This window comes from Larus michahellis, chromosome 8 (assembly GCF_964199755.1).
Source record: "Larus michahellis chromosome 8, bLarMic1.1, whole genome shotgun sequence".
NCBI lineage: Eukaryota > Metazoa > Chordata > Aves > Charadriiformes > Laridae > Larus > Larus michahellis.
In genome coordinates this window covers 36970069-36982213 of record NC_133903.1, presented here as the reverse complement: position 1 = coordinate 36982213, position 12145 = coordinate 36970069, and the positions used below count along the sequence as shown (strand labels likewise).

The window sequence follows — 12145 nt, the reverse complement described above, 5'->3', positions numbered from 1 at the left end:
TGGCCTAAACTCTACTGAGTCACAGCAGCTAACACAATACAGCCTAAGTGACATCTTTTTTTCTCAAAGAGGCTCAAGGCTCATTGAGTCTGGCAATTCAATTACCCTCTCAACCCAGAAACAACCCCTCCTCCCCCATCCCTCTTCTACTCCTGAGCTCAGGTCCAACGGCAGAACAGCCGGAACAGCCACATTGTACACGGCCTGTAACTATCTAAAAAGCCTCAGGCTTAAGAGAACAAGAATCCCTGACCTTTTATGATTGCTATAGCAGTTTTCCAACAAAACAAACTGCATACAATAGAGCTCTTAAATACTTGAACAAAGTAATTCATTTTCAGTACACCGCTGTCTAAATACTCTATATTAATAATGAATCATGTTTAAATAAATACCTGCGTGTAATACTGCTTACTGCTTACACGGGGATGAGGACAAGGAATTTCTTGAAATGAATCTCCTCCAAACAAGTACAAGGATAACCTGCTGAAGGGAGTTTCTAAGTGACTGATGAAGAAAGATTCAGAAGCAGGAGAGGGACTTCAATAATCCTAGAAAGAGTACCCCGTTTTCCTGGATTTATTGACCTCAAATACCTGAATGTTCTATGCTTCACTTACTTATTTTGTCTAGAAGCTACCAGATATATTTATAAGCTTTTGGATTAAAAAGGAAAGTTTATTTACAAGGTGAAAACAGCAAAAAAGATTTATCATTTTGAAAAGTATTTTCAAGGACATGTAAAATATCCTTGATCATGTGAGGTAAATACTTTTATGAAAATAATACAAAAATATTCAGCAAGCAAATTGCTGAATCATATCCAAATGATTATTTCAATAGAAGTTTAGAAAAATGAATAATAAAGTGAAAAATTACTTACTGGTTCCATTAAAAAGTTTCAAAATTGTAAGTCAGAAGTTCGAGTGTGGTGTTCAAAAGCACACCATTCTTGTTTTCTGTCTGGTTTAAAATCATATGGTGTAGGTACCTCCATCACCCCCGCAGCAGAATGAAAGAGGGGAGCGGACACTGCAGGAGCAGCCATGGTAGTGCGCCCTCACCCAGATTCTGCCAGGGTCGTGACTTCAGGTGAATCATTTCAACTTTTAGTACCCCTCTCTCAACTTCCACCCTGTTCTATTGCTTGCTTGGCAGAAAGAAAGGAGTTTCAAAGTGCAGTAGCGTAAGAACAGTAGCACATACCTATACCTAGAAAAAAATCCTATTAATAAAGGAAACCAGAAGAATTACTGTTACTTTTTCTGAAGAACAGATTTTGTAATAATAGAAATATTTTCTAGCAAAGGCACCAGAAACAAATACAAGAGGGAAATTCAGCTTAACAGACCATAGGCATCAAGCCAAAGTTGGGTTCCCTCTATGCACTGTTCATTTCCGTGAAAAGTCGCTTGGTACATGAATTACAGGAGGCACAGCAAATGGAGGCCACAAATATGCAGGACTTCCTAGCCTTGTTTCTCAGCCCATGACTTCAGCTATTTACTAAGCATATCTGGTTGTGAGTTTTTCTCACTTCTAGCTTTTTGGGTTTGTTTTTGGGTTTTTTTTGTGGTAAAACTCACATAAACACACTTGGAACTGGATTTCACAGAAGCAGCACTGATTTTAGGCTTGCAATTTCCCATCCCAACATCTTGGCTAGCAGAAACCAACTACCTGCCTTTTTAAAACTTCCTGTGTGTGAATGTTTCCTGCTGTCTATGCAATTATCAGGCATCAACATGAGGTAAAAGCAGTTACCAAAACAGTTGTATACCTTTTACAAAAAATAGTTTCAGAGTGGATACAGAAACTATAGATAGATACAGATGGGGTCCAAAAAGAAAGGCTATAAGTACATTTCAGTAATCTAAGATACATAGGTTTTTCCATAAAGAATGTTAAATCTCCTGAGAGTTGTATAGTACAATTCTTTTCTCAAGCAGAATTTCCTGATAAAACAGCATGCGATCAGGTCACCTGCTCAGGGCAAAACCAGAGTCTTAGCTAGCGTCTGCAGCTTCCAAGATGATTTAAAAGAGTTATTGTCAAACAGCCAAAACTCTATAGGGTTGATCCACCTCAGTGACCATCTGATGCTTAAATCTGGCCCTATTAAAATCTGTAAGAGTGTACCCGTTGGCTTCAGCACGGAAAAGACTTCACTTTACACCTTTCAGGCAGTTTTCTAATATAATTCCAGTATAGCTTTGCCAAAATACAACTGTCAAAGCTCTGCAGTCACCCCACCTTGATTTTCTCTGCTCTGTAATGGATTCACAGAATTCAGAATGAATCAACTGTTAAAATGATGTACGCTTTCTGCCAAGTCACAAAGAGGCATCGTATTTCTGAGGCTATCAGTCTAAAAGACCCACCAAATTTTTTGTTCCAGGATGCTGCTGGTGTTACTACTTCTTCTGACATCTTCTCTTGCAGTCTTCAGTCCATCTTCCCTGGTTCCTTATTCCCAGCTTTTACGTGTTGATAATCAGGGCTTTTTTCTTTCCTCAACAACACATCACACTACCCTACCCAAAGCAGTAGCATAACTATTCCTTAATAAGGAAACACCATCCTGGTAAAATACTTTCCTAAACAAACCGCAGCAAAACAATGAGATGGAGACTAGCAGTTTCATTACTGCCTTGTATCTTCTCTGTTCAGTTTACCTGCTTCACAATGCCTGGAAGAGGTAATAAGCAGCAATATACCGCATACTATACTATGGTTGCAAACAGATGCCTACATTCATGAAAATAAATGCTGCACTAACAGGGTACAGATTATATAAGAAAACTGTCTATATGCAGATGCTGGGCATAATGCCAATTACTGTAAATCACATCAACACGTTGTTATGTTATAATTGATACATGTATCTTAATATTTCCTCTTATCCTAATGTTTCTTGTTATGGTGCAGAACCTACCAGTAGTGAAAGCAACGTGGCTGTTAACTGGCCCACGGCACTGCTGCTGTTGCCCACTTCACTCCAGCTTTACCTGTGTTGGCCCTTCCAGCTGCATCTAACAGCGAGGCATGTAAGAGCATAAAATGCGGCCAGAAAATCTTTGTAGCACCCCCAGTAGATTATGAATCTAGTTGGGCTCATACAGACAAATAAATCACATGGCAGCTAATAATTCCACAGATGGGAAGTAAGTTTTAAAAGGTATGGGGCAATCAATATCCAGTCATCTTTAGGCTACCCCAGACAGCCTAATTAATCTTGCAATATCAACTTTGCAGTCATCTTTATTTATTTCTGACTGTTAAAAGTCATTTGTAAACCACAAATCAGAATAATGTTCTTAAGATTTCATTATGATTATAGTATAATAGCCTACTAAGAATGGAAAAGGTACAGTACCTCCAAAGAGGGATTTCAATTTATTCCTGTAGTATTTTATTAATAGTCTAAGTGAACAACTACAGTTGCATTAACCAGAGCCTCTTACTATAAACTACGAGAAAATATTCCTTGAGATGACCACCTTCATGCCAAATTTCTGCCCAAAGCAAATTTAAACTATAATTACTTCTTGAAAAGAAAAAAAATTATCTTTAATGAAAAAAAGGTTTGTAACTGTAAAACCTCAGGTAGCAGCAAAGTTAAACAATTACATTGTCATGCTCAGTTTTGTGAATATCCGTATATTTGAAAACCATCAAAACCAAAAACTTTATAGAAAAAGTGACATGAAGAAATAGATTTGCACTATCTATACAGGCACTGAACAGCAGCAAAAATAATTAAACATTAGGTGACTGTTGAACTTCAAAAGCACCTATTGTAAACACTGGTTTTTTTAACACTTTACAAAGACAAACCTTGAAATGCAATCTCGCAAACAGAACTGCAGGTAACTGCTGTTATCTGCTTCCATGTACTACTGCAAGCCTGATTTTTTTACCTTGTTTGCAATACTTGTGATGAATGACTTGATGTCCAGATTAGTTGGGCAACTCTTCTGACACGGGGCATCTGCACACTTTAAGCACCTGCAGGAATAAAAGAAAATGTGTCAAGGAGACATGGAATGCAAATGCCGCTAACAGCATAAGGTTTTCAAGTTAACATGGTAGAAGATAAGCCACAAAGGAATCATACAGAGCATTTTCATAAAATTTCTATTTAAAACCTCAAAGCACTACATGATCATTATTGACTTGTATTCAACACTGATGGTTTATATTCTGTTGACTTCACTTAGCAGGGTGCAGTTACAAACATATGGACTACACATGTCTAAGTATCAGAAAACAATGTCTAATTACACAGAAGTAATTTTTTTCCTGGAATCCAAGATTGCTAAACTTCTGACCGTTTCATTTTTATAATTGAAAAACATCTGTGCTGTGAATCTGAATTTATTAACGAAGTTCTGGAAGTGTCACTGTGGATTAGATTTTGGATGTTGGACAATCAGACATACAAAAGCAACAGTATTTCCACAGAGGAAGGAATTATTTTGTACTGTATGTGCCAAAGAACAAGAATGGATAATGAATTTTCAAGTCACTTTTCCATGAGTTTCCTGTGATATGTCTGTGACCTCTGAAAACAATTCAGTAGTCTTATGTGTACGCCCAACTGAAATCCCTAAGACCCTCCTCTTGTCATCTCTAACGACAAAACCTAACCGTGTATTAAAATATACTAAAAGTAGCAAAGATTTTATGTCTGCTCTTGCATAGTCATCCATGAGGATGTACTGGTCTGGTTACTTGCACAAGTCCCGTCTAAGGATTACCTCAGGGTAATCTATGCAATTTGCAGTAAGCAAACCTAACAAGAAAGGTAAAAGACAGCTGAAGAAGTAAAACGGTTCTCTATTAAACACAAAGGTATTTGTACACACTTTTGGTTTTACATATAAATGATTATCATAGGTCAAATGCCACACTACTAATTATCTCAGAATTCATTAAGTTATTCCAGATGCTTTTTGAATATTGTTTTACTAACATACAGAATTTATGTAAATTATGGGTTTAATGATCTACGGAAAATGAAATAAAATTTGTTTTCTATGTGTTACCTGAGCACAACTACTTCTATAAATTCCACAAGTCCACTTTAATTATTGTTACTTAGTGATAGACAATAACAGCATGGAACCAGCTGGGACAGAATCTTTTCAAACACAGAAAAGCTGCAAGAGGCCTACGGACTACACGCACAAAGAAATGAAGAGCACATTAAAAGGAATGAAATGCTTGAAATACTTTGAGTGAAAAACTGGCCTGACTTTGTCAATCACACGCATTGCTTTTGTTTTCTTTTTTTTTTTTTTCAATTAATGGTGGAGTAAGAGAGAAAGCAAAGCCAGTTAAGTAAAAGATTAATTAGTCTCTCATCCTCCTATTCATTATCATCTAGCTGGGTATTACAGACACCGTGGCACCAGCAAAATTTGAAAGCACATGAGGAAGCGGCTGTTTGGATTTTCTCACTGAACTAGTCATGGGGAAAAGGTCCTAGAGGAAATATTTAAAGGAAAACAGGTCTCCCAGGCTGCAAAAGCTGAGAAAACTGATAAAGCCAAATCCAGGTTGAACACCGTGGTGGGTTACCAGTTCAACTAGTGAGGATGTCAGAGGGCTCTGGCAGAGGAGCGCCGGCAGGTTTAGCTGTAGCAGTTAAATCCACCGCTGCCCAGCACGACCCACTGACAGGCACATGTTATAAATGCCTTAACAAGCAAAGGCAGGCCAGTGGGGACCTCAAAGGGTTGATGTGGCCAAAGCACCGAGTCAAGAGGATGCTCTTAGCATTCCAAGCAGATTGAAAGACAGCAAAGTTTTAGTACTAGAAGCCAGAAAAAAAAAAAAAAAAAAATGAGATTCATTCGACAAAATACACCACTATAAGAGCTCAGATGATCATTTTGCCTGCGCAGGCAGTAAGGAAATAATAGAAGTGGGAAATCGCATGTTTAAAAAAGGCAAAAATTTCATTATGACTTTTTGCTCTTCTGTATCTGAGACCAAAAGAATTGCACTTAACGTAAAATACATTTTTGTGGATTATATATAGAACAATCTCATGTCAAAACTGACTAGAATGGCATCTAGCAGGATAAGCAGCATACAGATTACCCATCGTGGCTGGCAAGCATCTTTCCCAAATTATTTCTCTTTTGATTTTTGAGCTGGTTCACAAATAACAGCTGTTGAAAATGTCAGCTATTGGGGGGGCGGGTAACGCAAACTCGAATGTGAGCTTTGGGGAGGAGGGAGGGTGCCATGAATATGCCAGTCCAGACTTTCTCTTATAATAATACCATCTTCTGATTCTCTGAGCACTCTGCAGAGTAAAGTGCACCCGGCTGCCATTAATCCCACTTATCACCCTGACAGCTCAGTAATTACACTCTCGCTATAGCTAGGTACTGTAGTCCTAATAAAACATCAAGCACTGTGCAGAATGCATGCTGGTGAGGTGTTTTATTAAACTTGGGGGGTTGATCATCAAGTGACATTAGTGTTGACCTATTTTTCTATCTGACAATAAATTATCCTTTGACCATACCATAATAGATATTACAGAGTGCTTTTACTGTACCAAGGAGCAAAGGCATTGCATTCTGGTGAACCAGGCAAAAAGCATAAATAAAATAGTAGAATCACCCACCAGAAAGTTATTACATAAATTGCTGCAAGTGATTGATCCTTTCAAAAATCACAGGCAAAATACCATGCTTAAGGGAATACGCTGACAATTACCATGAGCTTCAATTCCACATGCATGTCCCCATATGAAGAAGCGTTAAGTATTACACTTATTTCCTTTTTCTGTAACTGTCCTCCCACCCTATGAAATCCCACCTTTTATTTTACAAGGTTACCCCATTACTACAGTTTTAGTTCAAAATAATGTAAACAACAAACTAGAAATTTAGATTAAATTTCTGTAATTCACCTGCTAGCTCCTACCAAATTTAAACAAAGAGCTACATGCTCATTATTAAAAAAAAAAAAAAAAAACACGGACAAAGTGAAACATCCATGTTTTTAAGTGGTCATACTATTATGGACTGTATAAAAATATTAGACAAAGCCTGACCTGTGCTAATCTCAGGGTATATATCTCCGAATTTCTTAGTAAAAATATAGGAAATACTCTTCTAACTGTGAGAAAACACCCTATTATCAGTTTTTCCCCTATTTGTTTATAGAACAGCATCTCCTTCAGAAACATACAGGCTATGTTGAATCTTAAAAGATACCATATTCACTTCATATGCATACTGATTTCCATGTAAAAGGCAACACCATAGTCTTTGTACCACTAAACCCAACTTGAGTAACTCAAGGAAAAGGAATTATATTTTCCATTTTGGAAGCACTTAGCTGTTGGTTCAACTCAGTCTCATTGTGAAATGGTAAATTAAGTTAGATATAAAACCCCTACAAATGCTATGCAAGTATAGCATATTTATATAAATATTTATGCAAATATTATCATTTGGCATAGCTTTATAAACATGCCTGTGACTATATAATGACAGAAATTCACGTTTCCCACACATCTAAGCTCAAAATTTACATCTCTTACTGAACAGTGTTAAATTATACATATGTATCCCTAGTGAACGTAAAATCCTTAACTACTTATTTTAAAATGTTGCAACACTAAGTTATTTATTGTTTGAGGTAAGCGTGCCTGTAAATCTCCTTCAGGGACAAAATAACGCATGCGCAGGATACTTATGCAGCAGTATCAGCTATCAGGTTTGCACCTATCAATTTTGTTGGTGCAAAATAAGCACCTAAAGCTGTGAATGTACACACACAAACTCACTTCATCGACCTCTAATAGCACAGGTACTAATAATAAAAAAAGAACAATGCACAAAACCCAACACCAAAAAAAACCCAAAGCACACAACACAGAAAGCAGTAGATTACAAACATGTGAAGATAATAAAAGGAAAAGGCACTTCAAAATTAGTGATTATTTTTTTCAATGTAATAGAAAAGAAAAAATGGAATAGGCAAATTGAAGTTGCTCACTCCTGGAACACATACTACCTGTTGGGAAAAAAGATGCAAGAAACCATGAGGTATGTCTATACATAGAAAGGAATAGAAAGCAAATGAGAAAAAGAACGGATAAAAAAAAGTAACAAATTTCTATAGTAAATCTTTCCCTTAGGAAAAAATTATTCCAGGAACCAGTTCTCTAATCTTGTGTACAGAAGAAAAAGAGAAAAGAAAGCCACAGCAAAGACTAATTTTCAATAGTTTTCATTGTTTAATTGTTGGAATGTTACCCAATATTTTATTTTACAGTTAAAATATCTAACCAACAGATCAGTCTCATTTCTAGGTCTAGACAAGCTTTTAACAGATTTTTGCCTCTAAACAAAGAGGGGTAATTTAGTTATATCGCTACCTAAAATTGCAGCAAACAATTGTCTATCTAACTGGCAATAGTATTACCTGAAGGGCAATCGCATGTATGCTGAAAGGCCAGGGGTGAAACAGATAATCTGGAGTAATATTCCACAACGGGTCACTGCTGATAATCTGTCAAATTTTCATGTATCACAAAACAGGCCAAATAACCTTTATTGTGGTTACTGTTGGCAGAGGTTTTCAAGCAGATTAAATCCTAATCCATTTATGTGGGTTTCTTCAGGACACAAACATTCATTTTGAAAAAAGGCTTCCAGCTCTACTATTTGTAGAAGTTTCTAAAACTTTATCCACTAATCAGAGAAATAGCCCAGATACCCACATAACAGTTTTACACAGACGTCTTAATGATGTTCTGTATACATTTCCTGAGGCTTTGGTCAATTAATTTTAAGAGAATGGTAGAGCTCATTCCACCCAACAAACTAGAGGCCAGTTTGCACAGGAGACCCAATACTGATGTCAAGGCTCTTCTTGGTTCCAAGTCTCTTGCACCACTCTCTAAAGCCTGAGTTGGGGATGGTAACCAGTGGAATAAAGCCAGCCACATGTAAGGAAGAAATAAACCTATAATTTCCAAATAAATCTGTAATTCCCAAGTTAAATGCCCATTGCCTTTGATGACAGAAGTGAAGAGCGTCATGTAAGTTTTTCTCTTGAGGTTCGATCCTTTTACCACTTATGGCTAATCTTGCAAAATTTAGCCTTTCTTCTCCCCATTTGATCTTGCTGTAATTGAACAGGGACAAGGACAACCCTAAACAGATATGTCAGGATAAAGATCCTCTACTGCAATTGAAAGCCATGGGTAAGAACCTACTGCTGGCAGCTGTAAAAAAAGAACTGCTGCCATTATTTTCTTCATTAAAAAAAAAAAAAAAAAACCAAACAAAAAACCAACAAAAAAACTCCCACCAAAACTAACAATCAAACAAAAAAACCTACCCCTTTTTGTCCTCATTACATTTCACAATGGACAGAGGAGCAGAAAAAGATTATAAAGCAAAGGGGACATTTTGTTGGCAGCTTTAAATACCAAAACACAATAACAGTTAAAATAAGGGTTTGATGAGTACCAAAGACAAGTGACACTTAGAGGAATATTTGTTTTCATTCAAAGTCAAGAAGCACATGCAAGGCTGAGAACTCTGTTGTGTATGTGCAATGTAACAACGAAGACAAAATAATCTTAAATTAGAATCAACTATGAACACATGATTTTGGACCGTAAGAGAAACAGATAAAATCCTCAAGAAATGCCTCTGAACATAAAGGGCATCAGAAACTGTATAAAAGGCAGTGAACACAGACTGTACAAGCAAGAAGGTATCATGGTCCAGGATACATAATACTGCAAAGAGAAATGCCCAGCCCGTTGGCGATGCAAAGAAACAAAACACTCAGTATCACGTAAATTGGCAACACTGGTTCATATCTGAAGAAAGAAGGAAAGACTCCCACATCATCGCTGTTGCCTCTTCAGTCACCTGGGGGTCCCGTGAGCCTTCTGCAGACCCACAAGAAATAGGATGACTTCTCTTTCAGTAAGTTAAGATGACCAGAGGAAGTAAATTTTAAATAGAGGCACTCTACAGGACTAGAGACAGATATGACATTGCCACTGGCAGCTACAGGAGGTGTAAGAGAGGTGCTTTTTATCGAAAGGAAGAAATGCTCAGAGTTGAAAGTTAGTCTTCAGACACAAAAACCTCCTACCCTAGTGCAGAATAATGGCACTTACAGACAAGGTTATTTTCGGACACTTAAGAGGTAGTGAATCATATGGACATAGACTCCAAATCATTCCATTCATCAATGACTCATCTTTCTCTTTTCTTCTTTGGCTCTCTACACAACCATAATACTTCTTTTCTCATCTACTTCTGAATCCCCCTTGAGTGCAGGAACTCTCCTCCCCTCTTTGCATCTGGCTTGGCTGTCTTCCTGTTTTCTCTAGCCTTTTTCCCCATTCATCGGAAACTTCTCCCCTTCTCTGTCCTATAATTTTTTATCATTCTTCAGCATAACTCCATTTTAATGGATAATGTTGATAACAAAAAAAGCATGCCCCAATGTCGGACATCAGGTATTTATGACAGCGATGTAGGAGAGTTTGCACCAGTCCCTTTTCAATCCACCTACTGAGTTCTTGCCATCTACCATCCAGCCCTTCAGAACCCCCATTTCTGGGAGGTTCCTGCAATAAAACCGTCCTTGCTGAGCAAACATGTCTTCAGCATACTCAGGACCACGCTAGCCCAGTCTGCGATCAGACATATGCGAATAGTGGCTACCAGAAGAAAAGCAGATTGGTGGGATTTCCTCTTAAACCCTGCTGAATGGTGGGAATGCAGCCTGGCAGAGCTCTGCAGTCAGCTCAGAGGTACTGCTCTGAGCACCGTCCCATGGCGAGAAGCCTGATCCAAGTCAGTTCATGGGAAATTATATTCTGCCTGCACTTCAATTCCTCCTGTCATTTTATTGGGACACAGAATTTTTCATTTACCATACTGCAATATAGCATCAAAGATTGTTGCCTTCACTTCACTTTATATAGCTTGTATATCATTACTTTAATCGTATTTCTCCAATTTATAATGTCACAAAGTAAAACTCCTACATAAATTAGAGTTGATTAAAAATAGAAAAAGCAGTGCGTCTTACAGGGTATTGTAGCACAAAGCATGTATATCAGCACATGACAAGTAAGAAAAGCTGTAGCATCCTTTCCATGTATTGGAAATTAAAACATTATATATATATATATAATGCAAATCTTTTCAACCATCTTATGCTTTCTCATAGACTCAATCTGTGAACAAGAAAATCAAACAAATGGTTCACATGTAGTAACTATGTTATATGCAGCTCATACCAAATCAATATTATTACTAAAAATATATTTATTTTAACATCTCCCGCACTAGAATCTGTATGGAGCTTTCACTAGCTCCTTGACTCCCACGCAGACTACCTCTTCTTTGAAGTTTTACCAGAGCAATTTATTTACAACATCTTTAAATGTCTGCTTTGTTTTTATAATCTATTTGTTATATATTGCTGCACAACATTCAGAGTTCTTTAACTTCCAAAACGAAGTTATTACAATGTCTCACAAAAAACTACTGCCGTGGTGCAGTAATATAATGCTCTCAGATTGTATAAAGGCATGAAGTCCAGTGAGTGTCAAAACCTATTTATTTTTCCTCCTTAGTGGCAGATCTTAAATGGGATATGTCAACCATACAGTTCCTGACAAGTATCTGCAGACTCACGTACCACACAGTTCTCTTACATAAAACCCATCTAAACGCTTTTACCTGCAGCAATTATTCCACCTCGGCCTCTCTAACTTGAAACACAAAATGAACCTCCAATTCTTCATTTGAATGTTATTCTCTTCCATTTCTTGCATTCATTTCCAAGTGACAAAGGTTTCTTTACAGTTTATCAGTATACTATGTTTTGGAAGGGGCTATTAAAAATAATAATCACTCCATCCAGGACCATGGTACATCAGATGCTGCTTCGATTCCCATTTTTGACACTACTGGTGTCACTAGGTTTACATCAGGTAGCAGAGTCAGCGTGCAAGTCAGACTTTAGCTCTAGGTAACACAGAGACAGCAGCTATGAGTCCCAGCAAAATCAACCTATTTTCCACCAACAGGAATTTGAGGTTATTCTCAAGCAGCAGTCACCAGTTTGGGCGCTG

At 37.4% G+C, this 12145-nt stretch overlaps 1 protein-coding gene across 3 annotated transcripts in view; it reads right to left on the bottom strand.

Annotated features, from left to right (window-relative positions):
* DPYD (dihydropyrimidine dehydrogenase) overlaps window positions 1–12145 on the bottom strand; it is a 365352-nt gene that overhangs the window by 261990 nt on the left and 91217 nt on the right. For all 3 annotated transcript variants that reach the window (XR_012588641.1, XM_074597190.1, XM_074597191.1), the window contains exon 4: window positions 3921–4008. Coding sequence is in view for 2 of the 3 variants with exons in the window: in XM_074597190.1 (XP_074453291.1) it covers window positions 3921–4008 (88 nt within the window). In the remaining variant the exon portion in view is untranslated. The remainder of the gene's footprint in view (window positions 1–3920; window positions 4009–12145) is intronic.